The 23,827-nt window shown below is 41.1% G+C and overlaps 3 protein-coding genes across 4 annotated transcripts in view; 2 read left to right on the top strand and 1 right to left on the bottom strand.

Annotated features, from left to right (window-relative positions):
• Positions 1-564: 564 nt before the first annotated feature.
• Positions 565-6,986, top strand: baiap2l2b (BAR/IMD domain containing adaptor protein 2 like 2b). The gene is made up of 14 exons (XM_028413462.1): positions 565-687; positions 835-910; positions 1,530-1,616; positions 2,416-2,477; positions 3,020-3,091; positions 3,596-3,685; positions 3,804-3,935; positions 4,254-4,346; positions 4,610-4,712; positions 4,984-5,191; positions 5,704-5,769; positions 5,963-6,296; positions 6,383-6,426; positions 6,770-6,986. Exons 1-14 carry the CDS (start codon positions 634-636, stop codon positions 6,843-6,845), a joined length of 1,497 nt encoding a protein of 498 aa, XP_028269263.1. The 5' UTR covers positions 565-633; the 3' UTR covers positions 6,846-6,986.
• A 442-nt stretch (positions 6,987-7,428) lies between these two features.
• pvalb7 (parvalbumin 7) overlaps positions 7,429-23,827 on the bottom strand; it is a 24,842-nt gene continuing 8,443 nt past the window's right edge. Inside the window, exons 1-5 of one of the 2 annotated variants that reach the window (XM_028401729.1) lie at positions 11,443-11,571; positions 8,815-8,883; positions 8,519-8,648; positions 8,305-8,414; positions 7,429-8,055 (exon numbers count right to left, since the gene is read on the bottom strand). In XM_028401729.1, the coding sequence (XP_028257530.1) occupies positions 8,030-8,055; positions 8,305-8,414; positions 8,519-8,648; positions 8,815-8,875 (327 nt within the window). In that variant the 5' untranslated portion in view covers positions 8,876-8,883; positions 11,443-11,571 and the 3' untranslated portion in view covers positions 7,429-8,029. Of the gene's footprint in view, positions 8,056-8,304; positions 8,415-8,518; positions 8,649-8,814; positions 8,884-11,442; positions 11,572-23,827 lie in introns of those variants that run through there. The other variant, XM_028401739.1, reaches the window with a different exon arrangement.
• The window catches only part of ncf4 (neutrophil cytosolic factor 4), a 21,080-nt gene continuing 13,604 nt past the window's right edge, over positions 16,352-23,827 (top strand). Inside the window, exons 1-5 of the mRNA XM_028401715.1 lie at positions 16,352-16,764; positions 17,076-17,160; positions 17,256-17,415; positions 22,259-22,329; positions 22,975-23,102. Of these exons, the coding sequence (XP_028257516.1) occupies positions 16,736-16,764; positions 17,076-17,160; positions 17,256-17,415; positions 22,259-22,329; positions 22,975-23,102 (473 nt within the window). The 5' untranslated portion in view covers positions 16,352-16,735. The remainder of the gene's footprint in view (positions 16,765-17,075; positions 17,161-17,255; positions 17,416-22,258; positions 22,330-22,974; positions 23,103-23,827) is intronic.

Raw genomic sequence — 23,827 nt, 5'->3', positions numbered from 1 at the left:
TGGTTAGACGTTTTAAGCTTCTGATTCTGAAAGCAGTATCAAGCAGCAATAAACAATAACACTGAACAGCACCTTCTGACATTTTAATCAACACAAAGAGTCAAAAGTCTCTGTACTTAATATGAAGCTTGTTTTTACAAGTTTGTTTCAACAAAGTTGATGTCCTCCCACGGGTGTGAGTCTACGTCACAGCCAGTTGGGCAGCTGGCTGTCCTCCTTCTCCTTTCCTTTCAGGGCTCCTATCAATAATTTACGTGGCCTGGCCATATCGATGGCACCTACTCCCTGTTCTCTTACGTGCTCTTGCTTGCTCGCTCTTTCCATGAAAACCTCTGATGACGGGGGCGGGGGGTAAAAGATCTCATTAACGAATGACTGAAACAGGGAGAAGAGAGGGAGGAAAGCTCGATCATTCTATCAGACAGGTGTTATTGGTCTGTGGAACAGCAGCAGAAACAGTGGGACTGCAGTGAAGGTGACTTTCACTGCCTGAAGACGAGCAGATACAAAAGGTGCAATAAGGGCTGGAGCACACCCAGAAGTTTGAATGGGAATACAGACAATATTCTGACAATATCTTTTTCCAGGTTTTTTTTCTTGTTTGAAGTCATTATTATATAAAACTCGGTCGCCATGTCGGGCATCAGTAGTGATCAGCTGCACAAATCCACTTTAGCAGTCTATTCGGTGAGTTTGTCTGGTCATTCTCTTCTGTTCATTGTATGGAAACTCAGATCAATACTGTATTGTAAGCTGCAACTGTATGTTGTCACCTGAACTTACAGCTTCTTTGTTGTGTTGCTTGCTTTGTATATTTTGTGTGTGTTACTGTAGAACCTGATGGAGCACTTCAATCCAGGCCTTCAGAAGCTTGTTGCTTTAGGAAGCAGCTATGTAAAGGCTTTCCAAGGTGAGTGAGTTTTGTTTAACTATAATTTTGTTATAATAGTGAAAGTGTTTTTTTTTTTAAATTACAGTAATAACAATTACAGTATGTCTTGTATTAGGCCGATATTTAGCATATCAGAAACAAAACTAACCAACAACAGTGCTGTGCTTGCTTCTAGTACTGCTCTGGGCCATCTTTGGAGATAAGAGTTAAAAATAAAATATTAAGCAACTTTGGACCTTTTGTGTGTATCACATCATGTTTCCTTGTATGACTTGGCTAATCCTTCCTGTCTACATTTCTCCAATCTTTATCATATGTGTTACATTGGTAATTGGGTGAGCAGCATGCATTGTTAATGCACCTCTCTGCCTGATAGAACGAGACTGTCAGTCACAGGGCAACAGGGCAGCGTGGTAAAACTATACCCGCTGGCATGGGGCTTTTCCTAGACCAAAATCACATATCACATGTCAGCGCTGCAAACCCTGTGTTCAAAATGGGTAGAAAGCAGAATTGATTGACACAAATTAAGGATCATTAAGCTGGCTGAGATATTACTGTAGAGCTCATAGGTTTATAATGTTGAGTATTTGAAATGTTGAATTTGAAAAAAGCTACATGTGTGTGTGTCCTGTAGCCTTAGCTGTATGCAGTGAGGCCTACTTCAGTGCTGTGGCTAAAATGGGTGACCAGGCACTCCGCACGCTTTCATCCCGCTCACTTGGTAAGAGTGTGTGATCAATGATTTCACTCTTAATCTCAGAATCTTTTAGAGAAGTGCTCCATCAAGTTAATGTCAAGTCTAATGATACTGACACATTCTAGATTATAACATCACACACACGGTAACCTTAAAAGTTTGTTCGACGCTCTCTGTGTGTTCACATGCAGTCTTGTTATTTTGTACGTATATGCTCATCTTCATGTGTGTAAAACACTAGTGCATGCGTGAGCGCATATCTTCCACAAGTGTCACTTTCGCTCTGACCCTGGGGATGTGTGATAGCATTGTGTTGTGGTAATTTGCATGATGCTAACATGTCCACATTAAGAGTGTGTGGACTAGGGCATCAATGCTAGCACACTTGTGGTTCTGCTAAGTTGGCTAACTGAGAAGGTCAGGGAGCCACAGCGTGACCAGAGGCCCGATTGAGTAGCGGCCCCTGAATTATAAACGAGGAAGCCTTTCAGCTGCACTCAATTCATTAGCTCAACCACAATCCATGACAATAGACAAGGCCAGAGGCACCCATGATATAAAAGCTTTGCTAAATTTCCAACATCTTAGCAGTCCAGTGGGTTGGATCTAAAGAATCTCTGGTTGACTAGTGCTGAATTGTGTTATAAGTCATATCACATTACTTGCATTGCCTCAAATTGAGTGTTTTGTTGCCAGTTGATGTAAATGAGTGATAGCATTACATCACTGGTCAAACACATCACCATATGTTTTGCATGAGATTTCATCTGTACCTTAGAAGCTGCATAGATTTTGGTCAGGTCTTTTTTTTTGCTTCAAATAGGAGATGTCCTCATCCAGATATCAGAAACACAAAGGAGACTCACTGCAGAGATGGAAGGAGTGGTCAGTACATTATTTCAAAGTAAAAACCCTTTTATATTGTTTTTGTGTGCATTGTGGGATATAAGAACAATTTGCATTATTGAGATTGCCTTATTGGAATTTCTTTAATTAGGTGCCAAGCTTTGAGTCAATTTGAGTCAAGAATTTAATTATAACAAAATTTCACTCAGATATCTAATAAAATAAAATACTCCCAAAAATCCAAGGTCTACTGCTACTTAGTTATCCACACTAATACATACGTATGAGGACATTGGTAGTTTTACACAAGCCTTTTGGGAGACCTGTTCATCTTTGCATTGTTAGAAATTCACACTGCCACTTACAGCCGTGTGCTTAATTGTTGTGGCATTCAGTGATGTGGATAATTAAGTGCTTGGTCGCAGATTAAAAAGTTGGCCTGAGGATGAAGCACATTTGCATATAGATTTAGTCAAATAACACAATCAGCCTGATAATGAAAAACCAGTGTTTGAAGAAGGGGGCAGTTTCCACTGTGATATCGCCTCTTCAAAGGAACGTTGTCTTTCTTCCTGCTACAGTTTCGCTGGTTCCAGGTCGAGGTATTGCAAGCAATGGAGAAGAATATCAAATTGGATGAGGAGTACATTGATGTGAGTTTATAGCCTTAGGAGAGTGGTGTTTTTTTTACATTAATTTTTAAAACCTGACTGGTCTTCAGTGAAACAAAAATTCTTTGTGGGAGTAAGATATTCATCATAGTATACGTTTGAACAGAGAACAACATTCTTCACACATAATCCATTAAACAAAAATATTTTAAATTATTAAATTTTTCTGAGCATGTCAAATCTCATTGTAGTGAGTCAACTCCTTCTCCAGTTGAGATTCTAAGTTGTTCTAAGTTGTGAAGCTATTGGACTCACGATCAGTTAACATTTAAGGATTCATTTGAATAAAACCATTGGTACTGTAAGCCAGCACTTACATTTTAAACAAGCTACAATGCCTACTTTCCTTGTATCAAACCCACAGTGCCTGACAGCGGAGTTGCTGGAGTTGCTGATGCTTTTATTAATATATGAACACCTGACCAAGCATTGCATGACCTGCTGCAGCTCTTACAAACTCAGGAAAATATGTCTTCTGTCATGCAGGGTAGTCGCAGGGTGTATGAGCTGGAGGTGAGGAACCAGGCAGAGGCTTTGGAGAAACAACTCAGACGAGGAACCTTTAGAGACTCACTGGTAATGAGATACTCTGTTGTAATAAATAATGTACAACAGCATCCACATACACATTGTGGGTAGCACAATGGTACCTGTCTACCAGTATGTAACTTTTTTACGTGTATGGGTTTTTTAGGAAAACAGTGAATACATGTTGTACCTGAGGCAGAGCCAGCAAGAGATCCTAAAGGAGGAGGAGAGGAGGTATCGCTTCTTAGCAGAGAAACACTGTGGCCTCACTCAGTCACTGCTCTTCCTAATAAACAAGGTATACACACACATAGCTGCACATTTCTCAAGCAGATTGAGGCTTGTGGTCACAAAAGTAACCTAACATAACCCAAAGAGGGGTTAATGCTTCATATTATCAACATTACAATCTATCAGATGAAAGTATAGTTAAGTGAAGCTAGAATTAGCCACAACTTTTTATTCCATACATGTAACAGTGTGTAAATTACTTCATGATGTGATGAAACTCAGTCTCAGTGTTCATTATCTCATTTACTGAAGCGTGTGAGTTAATCTTGTTGCAGCCTGATCAGCTAGAGACTTTATGAGGGTTTACCTGTCTCATCTCTTTCAGACTGGTACATCTCTCCAGCAAAAAGCAGATGGATGGAAGGACAAAGTGAATGAGAACAGAGGGTCCAGAACACATTTAGAGCAAGAGGCACAGGTACCTCATTATGTGCTGAGAAGGTCATTAAAAAATGGTAACATTTGCCTTCATCATCAGTCAGAACCTGTGAGGTACTGGCTGCATATGCTGCATCAACATCTGCATGGTGCAAATTCGACTAAAACTGGATGACTTGTTCATGGTTTATCAGCTGCTAATGACCTAATTGCACACTGAAAAAAAGACCTTTAGAGATTTTGAATAACAATTATGAGAAGACACATCAGTCAAGTTCAGATCTGTATGTTGTGTCTCCTCAGCTGCGAGGTTCAGTGAGCTCTTTACTACAAACTGTAGCCAGAGATGAAGATATGTCCTGGGCCAGACGGGAGCAGCAGGCCCTGGGCCGAGTGCCGTCTAGAGGTAGGAGATACTGCATCTACAAATCAAAACAGGGTTTCTTGAAGAATTTGCTGCTCCTCCAAGCAGCTTCATCAGTTCTAACTGTACTGTTTGACTGTTTCCCTATCAAACAGTTAAACCTGATGAAGCAAAACGTCTTCAAGAAAACTGCACAAGTCCAGATGCCTTGCTTTAACCAGTTGAATTAAAATGACCTGGAGGACTGAGGACCTCCATCAACACATATCTTTTATATTAACACCTTTCTTTTCCATCTTTTCTCCTCATTCAGCACCTTCTCCTATCCCCAGCCGCTCTCGCTCCAGTTCAGTGGGGGAATCTCTGGGTCTGGGAGGAGGCAAAATCATGAGAGCCCTGGTGTCTCACCCCTCTTCATCCAACCCAAAGCTTCTGCCTTTCAACAGGGGGGAGACTGTCACCGTACTGGTGCAAGAGCCACGTAATGGCTGGCTGTATGGGCGCACTGACAGCAGCCTGCGGTGGGTAGAAAGGGTTTTTTGTGGAGGAATCACACTTTAAAGCTCTGTGTCAAATACACAGCTAGAAGAAGACGAACTACTTTCTGTGACTCGGGCTTTTGCATTTCTACATCCCTACCCCTCCTAGTCACGACAAGGATGACTATTCTGATAAGCACACTGAAGAATTCTTTAATTATAAGAACCAGAAAAAAATGTCTCACTGTTGGTTAGTTTACTTGTTTGGGAAATTGGTTGATGGCCCTGGAAGGAGAAAAAGAAATGTCAGCAGTATACAAAAGTTGAGTCAGTATTCATCAACAATTCTTCAAACCCACGCTGGTCTGCAAGTGTCATAATGTGAAGTTTGAGATAAAGTAAAATAAAATATTTTGAATCTGTACAGCTGTTGATAGACATTTAAAGACAGTATGCTTGTACATTAATTTAACAGTAAGTTTTTGAATTATGTATTGTTTGACAGTATGTAGTCTGAGTTTGCTGTTTCCTAATCTGTATCTTTTAATCTCCAGTCAGGGCTGGTTTCCTGCTGCATATGTGGCAACTATTGAGGATTTCTCCAACACTTTAACAACAAGGTAGGAATTGCTGTCAGTCTGCAAAGCAGAATTTTTAAACTGAATGGTTGCCAACCTTTCTTTCATTGACTACTGATATGGATTACACCGCAGAATATAAAAAAAACTCATAATCAGATTACTGCAGTGCAAAGAGGAACCTTTAAATAAATTGTGATAAAAATTCCCATATGTGCTTCTTTTACCCTCTCAGCGATGGTTCCCATAGAAGCCACAGTATGAACAATCTGGACTCATCTGACATCTACACAGACCAATCAGAAAGCAAAAGTTATGGTGATATCCCGCCCCCGGCCACACCCAACCGTAGAGCCTCGGTAGACTTCCGTCCAGTCTCTCCATTGCCTGAGAAGAAGGCAGAGCTGGCAACAGAGACCAAGCCTAGTCAAACCAAGAGCCACAACGAACACCCACCTCCACCACCTCCTCCTCCTCCTCCAAGTCAGAATCTCAGAAGGGGCTCAGCAGATTTTCGTCCAATCTCTCCGCTCCCTGAAAAGAAGAGTGAATCTGCATCTGATGTCCAGGTACTATATGATTAATTCTAATGAGTATTTTTAAAACGATTCTCACTTTTTGTGTTGTTGTGACTGAGAGATATTTTTTTTCATAGACATTATCGCCACATGGACCACCTGAAAACCCACTGTTCCCCAGGTAATTCTCAGTGTGTATGGACTGAAAAGATCCTAAATCAGCAGTGAATATTTTTATATTTTGAGTATTATCTTGGAAGAGAAAATGGTCAAACAGTTAGATCTTAAATACAGGCTCACGCAGCATTTAGGGTTGTAGTTGTGTTTTTGCATTCAGTTAAAACTGGTTAGTATACACCTAAAGGACACCTCTGAGGCACGCTCAAATGCTAAAAATCTGCCATTCTCTGCATGGAGTCTGGTGTATCTTAACAGAGAGTGTGTAAGTGGTTTATTTGTGTGCACAGAGAGCAGTTAACCGTGTGGGGTATTGTGTAACATTTTCCATCATCCTCTCGTTTCAGAGGCACAAACCCATTCGCCACTGTAAAGCTGCGGCCGACAACGACCAATGACAGATCTGCCCCTCGGATCCACTGATCTGTCAGCGCTCTTGCAGGCAGGGTTTGTAACCAAGGCTGCAAGATCAGGTTGTGGAGGCCGGAGATACATTTTTGTTTTGGGACAATGTAATCTAATGAAATATGATGGCTTGTAGCTGGAGGACCAGAAGAAGACTTGATGAGCGTTTGTACAGTATTAGAAAAGTTGAGGTATTTCTTGCACCAGTTAAAAAGTGATACTGCAGCCCATTTAAATAATTGATTAGAATACTTAACAACTCTGTACAGTATTTAGGATTTTATGTCAAAAGATTGTGTCCTTATAGTAAAAAGATTTTAAGGAATAGTTTAATATTTTTTGGAAAAACCTATATTGCTAGCAACTAGTTAGCTTAGCACAAAGACCATGCGGCCCCTTGGCAGAGCCAGGCTGCTGTGTCCTTCTTTGTGCTAAGCTGCTCTACATGATTACAATAACACTGATCATCTCATTTGAAGTTAAGCAAGTGCATTTCCCAAATATTGAACTTTGTTGTGTCCAATAACAGATGTACTTCCATTGGGTTGTGTTTAGTGTTTAGTTATTTTTGTGTTCACTGTGAAAATAAGTAAAGAGACAGTTAAGTAAGTTTTTTTTTTATTATCATTCCTTACTTCTTTCTCTCTTTACAGCTCTCCTTATATATGATTTTATTTACTACATGATCTGATCAGAGGCAGGGAGAGAGGAGGAGGACAAGATAGAGGAGAGGAGGTGAGGTGAGTGAGGTGAGGGAAGGTGGGTGAGGAAGAGGAGTAGGAGGAAAGTGTGCTGATATGTGAACATCCAGAAATAAAACCAATCCAGACAAAATGCACTACCTGAATACACAGAGAAAGGAAATTAAGATTTAAGGAGTCTTCATAACATCTACACCGTCTACAACACTAATACCACCTGTTTTTAGTTCACAAGCTATCCTTATGATGTTATGTTAAATATATATATATAAAAATGAAAAAACAAAAATGAAACTGGTGCCTGTTAATGCCTGTATGTTCCTCCTCATTATAACTCCCCGTTGGCCTGTTTTTTGGTAGTGTTTTGTAGACAGCAGGCCTGGTCTGACTCCATTTGCGGGGTCCAGAGGGAGGTAAGAAGAGTTTGACGGTGGCAGTTACAAAATGTGAATGCAGTGAGGAAGAGGAGGAGTAAGAAGCATGGGGGTGTTCGGCTTTCCCCTACTCGTGCACCAAGGCCTCAAACTCTGGAAAAAAAGGGGGAAATGCGCATAAATGATCCAATAAATCCTACTGACTTACTCATATTTTTTTAGCAAATTTAATGACAATAACTCAAATAAACTGATGTTATCAAATACAATGCAATATTTTTCACAAAAGTTCTGGCCAAACATGTTGTAGCATATTTTACTGTTAAATACACCATTCACATTTTTGTTATTTTCGAATATTGAGCCCCTAATTATCATCTTCAGTGCAGTACATTTCCTCACCATCGATGCCGATCTTTCCATCTCCATCTTTGTCTGCAGCTTGGAGGAATGCTTTTGTCTCAGCATCAGTCAGATCTCTACCATCCTTAGCGAAGCCCTTCAGTACAAACCTGAGAAAAGTGCAGGGTGTATAAACACACAATCATCTGCAGAACTTCCACTCTGCATCTGCCTCTCTCACTTGACCTGTTTTTTGTGTGTTTTAACATCTTACTTGAGCTCCTCCTCCTCTATGAATCCACTGCCATCCACATCAAGAACTTGGAAGACCTTCTTGACATTTTCAGCTGACATGGCCTTCATTCCCACCATCTCGAAGAACTTTTTAGGGTTAAATGTTTCTGCTACAATAGGCAAAGGATAAGACAACAATCCAGTCAAGTCACATCCAAGAACGTACTTGTACAGAGGACATGAACAACATTTTGTACGTGTGTAGTGTGTGAGTCTCTAAGGCTTGTATTTTTTTAGGTTTGTGTATATAATTGTGGGTCTACAGTGATTACAAACCTGTAAAGGCATCAAGAGCTTTCTTGATCTCCTCAGTTTTTAGCAGATCTGTCATTGCCATTTTGCAAGCTGGAGAGAGAGAGAGAGAGAGAGAGAGAAGAGAGGACAAAAAACAGCATGATGTCAAAAATAGAGTAAAACTAGAACCAGGAGATGAGTGTGGACAACACCATATACACACACAAAGATACTGTAGGTCACAGACAACATAAATCCCAAATGTATACATTTATGTGCCCACTTGTGGCTGAAAGTGTGGAGTTCTAAGTTATACACAAATACAACTCGTTAAACTGAGACCCGGTGGCCTTAAGGCCTGAGGCGTGACTGGGATTTGTGAAAAACTATAGTGTCAAATTTAAGACATGGACAAAAATCATGTATCATATTGTAAAATCATGCACATGCACAAACACCAGGCGCTACCACTTCTGACTGGAGGATTGCTCCCTTTGCAAGGCCAGTATTTACAATAGTAACTAAAGTATTAATAACAAAACTGGAGGTTAGAAAAAGCCATGTTTCCCCTCTAACAATGTTGGCAGTGTGTAATGCTTTACTGAAATAGACACACTCTATTTAGACACAGTAAAGCAGCAGAGCTGGCTGCACTCATCTGACGCTCTGTTGATGTTTTCCAGACTGTTTTAACCATGTCCAGTATTCCATAGATATCTAAGCACATCCATTGTGTTTTATAGGACTATTACACATTATTGTGCAGCTCTCTGTGTCCACCACAAATGCTGTACACTGCTCTGTTGTGCTATCCTGGTCCTGTCATGTCCTTTGAGCTGCATTAGCCTGTAGTTGTCAGTAGGTGTCAGAACTGCGCTGAAGGATCTCAGTCCGCTTTTTATCGCTTCACTGCACTGAGATAAGTGTTGAGTGGTCAAGACAGATGCTTGATGGATGTGTTTTGTGTCTGTAGGAGCTCCAGTGTGTAAGCAAGAGTGTCATGCATCGTGCCTCGGTGAGGAAATGTGTAGCTGTGATAGTCCCACTGCAGGTTGCGCTGTCTTCACCTCAATAAAATCCCCATCGTCCCTGACTATCAATGACACAGTAAAAACAGACATTCACCATCGTCTTTCTTTCTCAACTTTCTTGGCATCTGTTACGTGTCTTGTGTTTGGCAGCAAACCCCAATTAGTGAGCATCTATTTGTGGTTTTTGAGATGTCTTGAGATGTGCAAATTTATTTCTGTCTCTGAGATACTGTCATACAAATATAAAGCCTTGATGTCATCAGCTAAAGATGGGTCTGGTCAACAGAAAGGGCACAATCCATAAATTTATCTTTGAGAGGGGAACTATGCTGTCAGTTCCAGCCTGTCAGGTTGTTCTGATCTTGTCAAAGTTAAAAACAAAAAATTAAAAAAAAAAACATGCATCTCAGGCATCCTTGAAATTCACATGGCTGACATTTCTTCAGCGTAATGCAAAAGTTCACAGGTGGTTTTTACAATCACTCAGACTTTGTTGTTTGTACATTGAAGGTGCGGTCAGAGAACCTACCCTGTACTCTAAAGGTCACCAGCACATGCAGCAGCCAAGTTCTAAATGTCCTTCATTATAAACCCTTTCCTCTTATTGGTAAAAACGCAGGGCAGACACCAGTCTGTGGTTTATCCTGCAGTAAAATATATATCCACTGTCATGGTTAAGTGAGCTTATATTTTAGCACCGTAGCATCTCTATTCATCAAATGACAGACCTTCACTGGGGATTGAAAGCCAATTCTTGCTTGTAAGTGTGCTATAAATAAACACAGTTTCCTCAGAAAAGTAGCTTCACCTCCAAACTTTATTAGAGGGAGCTTGTGAAGAGCAGTTCAGAATAATAAAACAAACAAAAGCTGATTATATTATTCATGAAGTTGCATGTACACATTTTACACCATGAATTATATTACTGCTAAAGATAAGCTTTGTCAACTTAACAGTGCGAAGCCCATTAAAAAGCATTAGCCTGACGTGACATGACATTCATACACCATTAGGTAAAACCAGGCTGTAGTCATAAAGTTTTTTATGAACCTAGCTGGCTTCCCTTTTTATGACTAGTCCTGTCAACATAGCAACAACAATGAAAAGCATGAAAAGCATGAATTAACCACATTTAAAGTCACAGTTACAGTGACATAGTTCTGTGCAGACACCTGTTCTTGATGGCACATGGCCATGAAAACAGGCATTAGACACACACCTGCTCCTTTCATTTGGTACAAGTTAGAAAACAATGACAGAGCCAACACGTCACATCATGTAGGCTACAGAGATATGTTTTCAATTGTTATGAGAAAAAAATAAATCATTGTATTGGGTATCATGAGAATGTGGAGCTCACAGTATTGTATGATGTAGTGACAATGTTTGACCATGTTTTGTAAAAATCCTGCAGCTACTACAACATATTTTGTCACCATGTGCCACCGTAGCCTTAAAACTTCACATAAGCATAACTGCTTGTCACAGATAATCACAGCAATCATTAAGTTCCATTTTCTGTGGCCTACAGCTCATCCTAACATCTAAATCTGCACACTTTTTCAAAAAGCTATTTTCCAACACATCCTTTAATAGTTTTCATTGGTGTCTCACATTTAATATTTATTTTCTGTCTTACCTGGATGAAGGGGTGGATGAGTGCAGCAGAGAGGAGAGACAGAGGGTGATGGAGGGAGACCGAAGAAGAGAGACGAGAGAGAGAGGGCCGGAGGTAAGATGAGCAAGTTGATGGGGGGGGGGGGCACAATAAGACTTTTATAGCTGCCTGTGAACATATACACACTTACCCCGTATACCCCCTGCGCACCAACCACATCCCTATTCTCTCTATTTCAAGAGGTGGGAGGGGGGGTATGTCAAGACATGACGCAGGCACACTGTTGGCCTAGTGTGATCAGTTTCTCTGCTGCTCTAACAAATAACACACCGGCCTATTAATAATACCACTTTATCCCTCTGCCTTTGGGCCTTCTCTCCACCCGGGTGTTTTGTTTGGCAAAAAATCTCAATTTTTTTTTGTTGTTTGTTTTTTTTACCCATATCTGATTCACTCTTGTCATCTTTTGTACTTTTTCTTCAATTAATAGAAAGTACTTCCATTGTAAATGACTTCCATTGTAAGCATTGGGTGATACAGTATCTATAGTATCTTTAATGCTTCTTCTGACCTCCCCAAAGGCATCCTGTCTTTACCCCAAACAACCTCTGCTCATCACTTCTCCCACTTTCTGCACATTCATCTCACCGTTTACCAAATCTCTATTTTATGCCTCCTTTCAATTTCCTTCTCTAACAACAAAGTGCCTTCCTTGCTTGCTTATCAATCTCTGTGTAGTTCGTTTGTGTAACTTTGTGTCTCTTTTCTCTCTTATCTTCTAGTGTGTAGACATCCTGAGCCCAGTTAGTCAAGGCCAGTAGAGAAATAAATTTGTAGTAGGTGTGTAGAGGAAAGGTATTTTACTGTGAGCACTAAATGAGATTTGTTGCTTTTGAGGCTTCTAAAATGCTGCTATGGTATGAAGTATTCAACATAAATATTTTCAGGGAGGAAGTGCAAAATCTGGCCCAGTATGAGTGTGCTGATTTCACTGGTTCGGTTTTAGTACGGACTGTTAGTACAGTGTGTAGTGTAAGGGTATGATAAAGTAACCTGACTATGCAGGTACACTGATAGTATATTATATTCTAATACTGTATCTGCACCTGTGCTCCATAAAGTAGATAGAGATTATTCTCACTGCTACAACAGTTTCTTACAAATAAAATATGCACATAGCTTGTTGAAGCTTTGTTACTTCACTATACCAACCATTAAAAAACAAACAAGCAAAAACATTGTCTCTGTCTGTGTCCTACACTGACCCTCTGTTCTCTCAGTGTTATGTCCCGAGACTCTCTTAGCTCTCTCCTCTCTATTGAATTACCCCCCCATCAGCACTTTCCAGCAGTGTAGAAAAATAGGATCAGGAGGGGCGAGGACAACATGCTGGAGGGATTTGTAGTGGGTGGAGAGGGTCATGAGGGGAGGACAGAGAGATGCAGAGATATGTGGCACTGACAGCGGAGGGAACAGAATAAACGAAAAGTATGTGGTGAGCAGACTAAAACTGAGGTCAACCAAAACACAATAATGTTTTCATACTGTAATGACAAATACACAAAACGATTTACAGTATGTCCACTGACTGAGACAGACAGTGACAGATCAGAGAAGAAACTGAGAGGAATTAAATGTGTTTTTAATGAGCAGCTTGCTGTTCAGCAACAGGTGGTGCATTAACTCATGGCAGAGGAAGCCACCAGTGCGTGTATGTGTGGTGTTGATATCACTGGGGTATCCCTCGTCTACTCACCCAAAGATTAGCAGATATTGGTGCTATAAATAAACATGGGGGAACCCGGTGTCCGCACTGATTTGAGGCCCCACAGAGCAGGAGAATCAGATGTGAGTGTGTACAGTGAGGGCTCAGTCTCCTCAATCACTCAAGAAAGAGGCTATACATAAAGTCACAGAAACGTTATCTGGACAGTTATCCAGGAGTCGGCAGCAGTAACGAACCAACAGATAATTATTACCTGACTCTGCAAAACTACAGAAAACTTACATGTGCTGCAGCTCCCTCTCTGTAAAATGTTGTAGTAATTCAGTATAACAGCTTCTGTCTATAGGTTAAGTAAAGCATGGATAAATGTGACATAACTCAAGCATTTCTTTAGACTCTATATAAATAATACAGAGTCCTCTAAAGCATCACTTGGAAAATGACTCACATTGCACGGCGATGTCTGCAAATCTTAGTTTGCACACATTTGATTTAATGATTTGGCTACAGCAACGCTCTGAAACTCGTGAGGTCAAAAAGCACAGCAGAGTGGGAGAAGGAAGCCCCACAGTTTTCCAAATGTGCACCACAGGCTCTGGTTTTACTGTTATATTTAGTCTTAATGTTACTGCTGGTGTGTGTGGGGGAGTGTGTGGGAGATTGTTAAAGGAATGCACCAAGTTGTTGAGAGTTTTTGGCCTGTCACACAGCCAACCTGTTAAATAATGAGACACCACATTTTCACATGATCTGAGAGATACCAGTTATGATAGTGCTATGATTAGGGACAGAGGATGACCAGCATTGTGTCGAACTTAAAACAGTATAGAAAGATAGAAGAAAGACAGGTTTAGTCATGATTTGACCAAATCACAGTTTACTTAGAGCCTACATTTTGCAGTTGATAAGAGCAACATAGCCAAATACTGTACAGATGCTAGCAGCAGGTAGCGCAGATGAAAATGGAAACGTTTCCAGGGGACCCCAGAAAGTGATGAACCAGCCTCAACTACGTATTAAATGCTAAGGATGTGACCAGAATGTTAATATAAACCAATGCACCCTGGATTACATCAGTTTATCCACCACTACTGATGACATGGCAGACTTTCAGAACTACAAAAGGCACAAAGCATAACGAGTGTCCCAGCCAAGCCCATGACTTTTTTGGGGTCCACATGTGTGTCTCTCTGCTTGTGTTAAACACTTGTGTTGAGTTTCTGCATTAGGTGATGTTGTGTGTATTTACAGTCATACTGATGTTGATGTTTTCTTGAGTGTTATGCTTTGATCAAACATGTTGATGTGTGTTTAACAAGACACTGCAGTTCATTTCAGTCGTGGCTTTCATATTCATTTAGTTGGGCAGATTAAAAAAAACAAGTTTCACATTGTACCACCTGGTGTATCTTACTGACACTTCACAACATAAAGCTCAGTGTTACCTGCTTCCTCTTTCTTCTCTTCTCTACTTCCCCTTATGATGTTGCTATGGCAACTGGCTGTCAACATGATAAACACAATCCGTGTGTGTGTGTGTTGAGACGTCTGTCACTCTCACTTCTTCTGTTTCTGTGTGTGCGTTACTACCTGTCAACCCAATGGCTTATTGTGTTTCATCAGAAGATATTCTACGGTGTACTTCGGTTTCAAAGTTATATTCCAAGGCTAGCATGCAATAAAACATACAACACACACACACACATACACAACTCCTTTCACACATATACACATTCACAATCCACAGATTCTCTCACACACATGCACACAGGCACAACAGACTCTAGCAGCTGGCCTGACCTTGAAGATAAATACACCCTTGAAAAATGTTTCTGCAATTCATGGCTGGCGATGGTGTGTTATACGAGCAGCGTTTCAGAGGATCCATCTCAGCCTGCGTGAAAATAGATATGGACTCAATATGTGATGCACTCATACACACTCCGTCTATGCACCATCGCACTTGACTACACTCTTTCTCTCTCGCACACACAGTCACTCACGCACTAGTTTTCAGGCAGATACTCACAGCTGCACACTCACTCTCCACATTATCCCTCTCAGCGCTTTTTTTTCTTGTAGTTTTGCTTTTTACAAATAATATTTTGAGTACAGTGACACTGTGGAAACAGTAAGTCAGCCAGTGAATGCGCCTTTAATGCACCTTGTTTGGCATAGTGCTGTACTCTCTTGTTTTGGGTTTCGTCAGTGCGTGTGTGTAATGTGGTGACTCAGGTGTTACAGGCTGTGGATGATGTTTTCAGCCATGTGATTGGAATTTACAGTGTTGCGTTGGACATCTTTATTTCCAGTGTTCAGAGAAGACACAAAGACACACATCAGTGGCTTTACTGACATCTAGTGTTAGAAAATGTAAGTACTGCAAATGTATTATTACACATGGGTTCCTTGATTTAATATACAAAACTATGTGCCCTCAGATTATTTCCCTGGTCTGTGTTTATAAATATCAATAACAATAGACTGCAGAGGATAAAGGGTGTCTTGGAGGAGATGTTCTATCTGCCTCAAATGAAATAACAAGTGAAAGAGATTGAAGGAATGTCAGCACATACACACATTGCTAATAGGTATGGGGAAGAGAATAAGTTCAATTTCAATGAGCTGACATTACGTTTTGACTTTTCGGGCGCCTGCCCTCTGTAGGGAGACACTCAGGTGTTAGTGAAGAAGGTCCAGTAAAGTAAACATTCGTCAGGCAGAGAGAAATCCATTAGATTAACAATCTGCATTGTGGGATAGTCACTAATCAGTCGGACTGAGTGCACAAGGTATTTGTTTATGATAGATGTGGCACATACACAAACACGCACAGGAAACTGAGCTTTTAGAAGTGTTTCAGTAATGATCAGTAAAAGGCCAAATCCTGAGAAGTGTTTGGGGGGGGTCCCAGAGCTCAATGTGGACACAAAGCTGCTATTTTTAAACCTGCTTGTAAAACTAATTTAAAAAAGTTGCACAGAATAACAACAAAATACACAAACAGAGGCAAAATGAAGTGTAAGAAGAAAACTGAGAACATTTTGTCTTCCCTGCATATTGAGTGTGTATAAGTCTTTGTGTGCTTCCAGGTCTACACCACCTCCAATGCAAAATATGCACTAACAATGATCAGACCTTGAAAAACTGGGCGAGGTTACTACTCTGCTGCTTGTGATCCAGAGATGTAAACACTGATTGGATGACGCTGTACTGCAGATTGATAATGGCTTTTTAAATAATGTGAGAGGGTACAGGATGTATGCTCTGTGCATGTGTGTGTGTCTGGTGAGGTTGGGGTTTTACGGACCGTATTTGAACTCCTCACCATCTGTACCTGCTGCAGGTGTGCTCGGACCTGCGACTTTTCGGCCGTCAGTCGACAGTATCATCACATCTGCCTCGTGTCTAGTGAGACCTCTCTGCTGTTTTAGGGAACTCTCACTTCCTGTTGCCTGTTTCCGCACGGTTTCGCCTTCAGACCTTTCCAGACCCAGCCAGTCAGTCAGTGGGTGCGTTGTTCGCTCATAAAGAGGCAACTTTCTTAGCGCAAAAGTTTCTCTTTTGGTCCGCACCTAGCGCAACATCATGTCAATGCAGCAGATACGCGACGAAAGGTGAGTGTTTGACTGGAAGGAACCGTGCGTAGAAGGTTCTGTAGCAAGCATTACACAGTGAGTAAAAGCGGTGGGTTGTTGTTATATCTTAGTTTTTATGTTGTTGTTGTTTTTTTTGGTTGCCTAAGTATAGCAGGGTTGTGAAAGTGTAGGGGGACATTCCACAGCAGCAAATGTATTTCTGCAAAAAAAAAAAAAAATCACAAGATTAGGATGATCTGAGGTTATTTTGCTCTCTTGTGCAGCCTGGATTTCAGATCCTGTGCTTTTTAAAGTTCGTGCATATAAAGCCTTTTGTCTCTCCTTCATAGTGACTTTGATCAGCTTCCTCACAACATCCCTGTCAGTGCCACCATTGCTGACATTGAGGAGAAAAAGGGCTTCATTGACTACTTTGTAAGCATATAATAAATGACCACAAACCTTGGACTGAGCTTATAAGTCCCAATTTATGGTATGCATTGCTCTTTCATTTGTATTTTCCCTTCCAGAGGTTTGCGATCGAGGTGAAGACTAAAGGAGGTGGTAAATATCTGATCTATAGGAGGTACAGAGAATTTTTCAACCTCCACCAGATCCTTGAGGCAAGATACTTCCCTGAAAATCCAGAGAAACCAGGTCCCAACACCTGCATCCTGCCCTCTCTGCCAGGTGTGTGTGTGTGTGTGTTCACAGCACTCATAACCGCAGTAGCATGCCAGCAGAAAATTTGAAGTGGTGTCATATTTCACATTGTTCAAATACATGTGAGTCAGACGCCTTAAAATCAACAGACCGCTGACTTTAGGCTGTGTTCTTTAACCCTGATGTAAAGAAGAAAGGCAGGCATGAGGAAGTCTCTGAGGCAAACTATGCAAAGATTTTGACTTTCAGTTTTGTTAAGTGGCTTATCTGACAACATTAACTGTAGTTACTTTGACTTGGATTAACAAACAACATATTGATGATGCATGCATTGAAGTCAATGAGTGTCATAGTTTTGCAGATGATTAATATGAGAGGTCATCTAATTTTAGGGTAAATTACAGTGTTTGATCGGAAAAATGCTAAATATTTCTTTGTTTATTTAAAATCATTTCCAATCTGGAGAGTTTCACAGTGGTCTTTCCCTGTATGGGTTCTGCTGCTGACTGTACACAGTGAACCGTGTGCTTTCTGCCTTGTCACTCTGTAACCTTCACCTTGGAATGCATACTCATCCTGCTCTGCTTCATGCATATGGAGGGGAACAGACTGGGTTGACGGTGACAGCTGGCTGGGTTTCTCTCCTTCGGCAGAAAGAACTGATTCTCTAAAATGGTTGTAGTGCATGTGTTGGACACAGAGCTGGTTTTGTGCCTGAGTATTCAAAGTGGACTGAGACATGATTGCGTTTGCTTGATGACTGATAAAAACACATTAGCTGCAGATGAAATCAAGCAGAATATTGCAAAGAATAATTACTGCTGCGGCTGTTGGAGATGTGATTACAGTTTTAGCCAGAGTTTGGAGTGAACTAACTTTTATGTAAATCCAATTCTCTTTAAGCCACAGGGGTAAATGTGACAACATATTTTCACTACCCATTACTGCATAATAATGTGAAGCCTGAGCACTTAAAATGCTGCATTGAAACCCTGGCTCTCCTCCAAGATATCTGCCAACATTTACAATCATTCTGTCTGTTGAACCCAATGAACCCTGTTTCCCTTCTTTTAAGGTCTTTAGCACTCTTATCTTTTGACACAGCTGTAGCCTAGTGTCATGCTGTCTGACTAAATGTGGGAAATTCTGCAGCAAGCAAGGTCAGTTTGAAACCAAATATCATAAGACTGTAGTAAGTGAGCACGGTACATTTCACAGACATGATTGACATGCAGACTAACTGAAAAAGAGCAGATGGATAGAAGGACAGATGAATGCCGCAGGGAAAGAGACACCATGATGGGGGAGGGATGCAAGACATCCATCCATCCATCCATCCATCCAATTTTAAGGGGCTTATCCTGGCCAGGCACATGAGGGGAAACAGCTGTGTACAGATGATCAGAAACCTGCATATTGTGATTAGGGATTGAGTAACCAGATTACCCATGTTCAATGTAAATACCATATATAAACCCTGGTAGATTTGACTAGAAATTCATTTAGATTCTGTTTGTTTCTAAGTAGCCTGCCCACACAGAAACTATGGAAGCCGGTTCACAGTGTTTCCCACACCAGAGCAGCTGTCCGCCATACTGCTGAGCAGCGTGGGTCTCACTCACCATGTGTATTTATGTTACACTTACTGTTCATAAACATAAATGTTGACTTTAATTTCAACTTTTTTCTCTCATATCTAGTCTGTCCTGGTCTCTTTTTTCTCTTCAAAAACTGTGACTCAGAGGAAATATTGTCTCACTTCTCGTTGGCTTCTAAAGCAAATTGCTTTTGTGCTGAATGTAAGTCAGAAATAGAAAAGAGATATGAAATGCAACCAAAAGAGCACATCCTGGACATTTTATTGATCTAAGGTCCAAGAGGAAAGAGTCACTGGCCCATGTAAGTCAGCTGTTGTTAAAACTGATTAAGCTCTGTGGTCAGAAGGGCCACAACCAGACTTTAATGGGTTAAACTAAACTAAAGTGATTCTAGTTTTCAAAAATGTCCTCTTATATAAAAACAGTTTCATAATTTTAATCTAATTGAGTGGTATTTGATAAAAGGATTTGCTTCCCAGTCCACAGAACACAATCTAACTCTTCAACTCTAAAGGCAGAGAAACTTGACAGAATACATTCAGGCCCAGTTATGCGCTGTGCTGTTTTGTTTGTCCTCCCGTCCTCATCTGCTTGGTGACTTTAGCTTTATTCATCTCATTGTTTTCTCATAAGTCTGTCGGTCTGGGAGCTGCTGTCAGTGTCAGTATTGATTATCGGAGGCTGGAAGCCAACATCTGCACCAATAACAGCCTGAAGAGCATAAATGGGTGGCTCGGACCATTGATTTGGAAGAGATGAGCACAGCGTGTGGTGTTTGTGAATGTGTGGATTGCACATAGATGGAGAATCAAATTTCATTGCACTGCAATCACTCTTAAGTTGCATGCAGATGTATGCCTATTGACTCAGTGGCTGTAGCTGAGCCATTGGCTTGTTATAAGGGTGGAACAAATTTAATGTTTGACCTATTCATCATCATGCATCACTAGCACCTGACATGGATGAAGACTTCAACTTCTGCTGAAACTGTCACATCATAGGATGATATTTGAATATATCTCTATATTTTTTTTCTACCAAGCTGTAAGCATGTTTGTTTTTGCTACATGGGACATTTTAACATGGAGATCTTTGGAGACTGACTCATTTTTGGTGAGTCGTTGTGAGGATCTGGAGTTTCTGGGACTTTTGTGTTCATTTCTCGTCACATACGTTGCTCCTCAGTTTTATCCAGTACATGCTCTGCTGTCTTTTCTAAGTGTCTTTTGCTTCCTTTGATATTTACTTTATGTTTTGTCAGAGTGGTTGGGTTGCGTTTGTGGCAGATTCAGCAGTCATGACATGAGCCTCATACACACATCATATTTAATGTAAGACTTCTGGGCCTTAAATGTGTAAAAGGTATGCACACAGAATGCAGAGTATTTTGTTGTTTGTGCCTCTGAGCTGTGTGGAGGTCATTAGAGAGCTGAACTGAAAGCATGAGCAGACACTCCTTTGTTTGGAAAATGCAGGCAAGCCCTTTAAAAGCATGCACTAAACATTCACATTTGTTTGTGTGCATGCCACGGTGCTGAATAAGTGTGAACAGATTATTATTGTAGCACATTGGCATCATGGCCTCTGTGTGAAAGGGGCTATAGAAATGATTTGATACATGCAGGATATAATAACTTTTTAAATAATTTGTCCACATTTTTGTCGATATTATATAAAACATAATATGGACATATGCATCTGGAATTCTTCGTGGACCCTCAGGCCGTATCTCATTGTCTCTGGCTATATTGGGAAAGTTCTACTTTTCTACAAACTCTGATTTAGCATCTGCCACTGAGGAGTCTGCTGGATAATATTAGATCTGATGGGTTTAATTGCAGTGCCAGATCTCATCAGGATGGAAAGGGAATAAGAAAGACAGGGGGGTGAGTGGAGGGAGACAGGGGAGGATGGGTGATGGGTGTTCTGGCAGAAAAAAAAATAATGGAAAGGAATGTAGGTCTCTCTGGTCCAAGTGAGAAGGTTCAGATTAATGAGAAGTAAATAATTGAAATTAATACCAGAGTCAGAGTTTGAATCCTTATTTCCTTCTCAGTGGCTTTTAATATGAGCCTGGTCTTTATGTGCTATTTACCTATGTAGACCTTCTGTGATAATATTACAAGGAATTCAAGGTCAAAAGAGCACTTGACTCAATAAGGCCGGAGGAGATGAAGAGCGGTGAGTGGATGAGTGAGTGATTCCTCAGAGAGTGAGTAAATGAGTGAATTTGTGTCTGTGAGGGACTGAGTGAGTTATCAGGCTCCAGAGTGAAAGAGCAGAGAGACGGCTGAATATTGTGGCTGAGGGTCATTAAGACTGTGCTAAATTTGATTTAACAGCAGTGTTAGATGGCCTCGGATGAATTGTTGGGGCCTGATTTAGAGTGTTGGAAGTGTGCTCTGCCTCATCATTTTTAGACTTAGTGTGGTATAATGGATGAAGGGTGATATGATATGACATTATTAAGAGGGATTTGGTTTTCTGGGTGGGCTCTTGTCTTGTTTGGAACAAAATAAATGTTTGCCATTAAGAAATGTATGAACTGATGCTCTGGGACGGATCCATCCATCAGAGTCTCTCAGACTAAAACCCTTTAAATCCAGTGTCTGTTGGATGGATTACTATGACATGTGGGACAGACGTGCATGCACAATCCATTTTCTGAATCTGCTTTATCCTGTACTACAGGGTCACAGGGGAGCTAGGGCCTAGCATCAGCTTATGATAAGAGTACACCCTGGACACCCTGGACAGTGCTAACATAGACAAAACAACTCATGCACACACTCACACCTACAACACATCCCCTCCGTCCATCCATCCTCTGAACCCGCTTTGTCCTAGGGTCACAGTGGGGGCTGGAGCCTATCCCAGCTGTCTAGGGGTTAGAGGTGGGGTACACCCTGGACAGGAGAAAACCCGCACAGGCACAGGGACAACATGTAAACTCCACACAGAAAGGCCCCACAAGATTCATGCCAGGAGCTTTCTTGAACACCGTGCATGTCCTCTTCAGGAGACAGAACTGAAAATAACATGTAGATGCTGTGCTTCTGCGTAGTAAAGTATTTTGACATGCTGAATCTAGATTAATGTGGTTACAGCCCTTGGTCCTTTACAAAGCTGTCATCACAAGTATGTACAAAGGATTGTCAAAAGTAATAGAAGTCATCAACATCAGGATCAATGTGTGAATATAGTAATATATTAGATGTTTGCTCTGTGACTTTTGTCTGCAGCATCTTTCATTTCTAAAATGTCTTTTCTAGGAAAAGTCTACATTGGAAACAAGCAGGAGATTGCAGAGAGCAGAATCCCTGAGCTGAACACATACATGAAGGTAAATACCCCCCACCCCCACTTTCTTTTTCTTGTTTTTTTACAAAGGAGAGAATTGTCGGCATGCTAATTGTCTTCTGCAGCATGCAGTGCAGGAGCCTACAACTTAGTGGGCTGAACGATGCTGTAGGTGGATAGCACTGACTCGGATATTTCAGCAGTAGTTTGCAGATGGAGCTCAACATGTAGGCGTTGCTGCTCTCTTCTCTTTGCTCTGCCCTGTGCCCACATCACGTCTGACTGACTGTAGTTGTGGGACTTTTGACATGTTTCAGTGTTGCTTCATCGCTAAAAACATGATCAGGTTCTCTTTCTCCCACTCACTCACTTCTCTTTTATGCTTTACTCTCTTTTTTTGCCACAACCTACATGGCTCTCACTTTGCCACACTCTCTCGCCTTCGCTCTCCTTGCGTGTAATGTTTCTCGCCTCATCTCCTCATCTTTTTATCCACTCCTTCCAGCCCTTCATGTTGACTCTCCCACCACCTTTGTTCTCCTTCATCTTCATCCTTCTTATCTCCACTGACATCTGTAATCATCCACCTTGATGTCCTTGTTTTTGCATTTCTCCCTCATCTCCATGAACTCCCTTCCGTTCCACCACTCTTGCCTCACTCTCTCTCTCCCTCTCTCTCTCTCCTCAGAGATTGCTGGCTCTGCCAACATGGTTTTTGCTAGATGAAGCTCTCAGGATGTTTTTCTACCAGACAGATCAGGACAGTGAACACCAACCACGAGCCCTCCGACGCCTCCGCCCACCGACGCGCAAAGTGTAAGCCCCACTGCTGACCATCCAGCCATGTACTCTTTGAGTGCATTCACATTGAATAATGACAACATGCAGTGCACTATGATTACTCAAATAATGATCTCTTAAAGTTGATTGCAAAAAAATGAACTATTTTTAAACCCTCATGGCTGCTTTGCAATGTAGCAGAGAATTCTAGTGTGGCTGGAGGGTTGAACACCAGACCACACAAATAGATCAGCTGGTCATAGTACACTTACTGCACCATAACATACCATACCATACTATGCCATGCCATGCCATGCCATGCCATGCCATGCCATGCAAACAAGTGCATGTTGTACATGTAAAGCTTGATTTTTGGTTCTGCATTGCGCCTATGTGGAGCCTCTTCTGTAGCCACTGCAAGTGGCCTAATAAGTGTTGAACTACTTTTACAGAAATACTGCAGTGCACATTAGCTTTAGAGGAGGGTGGTGAGGTGCTTGACCGACAACTTAGAAACAATGAAATATATTGCAAAACATATTGTGAATGCAAGTAAGTAAAGTTAAAATAATTCATGTATTATTAGCTTTAAATACAAGGCCACAGGTTCAGGTCCTGCAGATATGATGTAAATCTGGCCCAAAACCTAAATCATCTTTAAGCTGGGGACACACTACATGATTTTACCAGTCTTAACTGATTTTGAAAAGACTAGGAGCACACACTAACAGACTGACTTCCGCAGACTTTTCATTGGCTGT

This window comes from Parambassis ranga, chromosome 1, assembly GCF_900634625.1.
Source record: "Parambassis ranga chromosome 1, fParRan2.1, whole genome shotgun sequence".
Lineage (NCBI taxonomy): Eukaryota > Metazoa > Chordata > Actinopteri > Ambassidae > Parambassis > Parambassis ranga.
The sequence above is the reverse complement of the archived record's forward strand: the minus strand, read 5'-3'. Positions and strand labels throughout refer to the sequence as shown.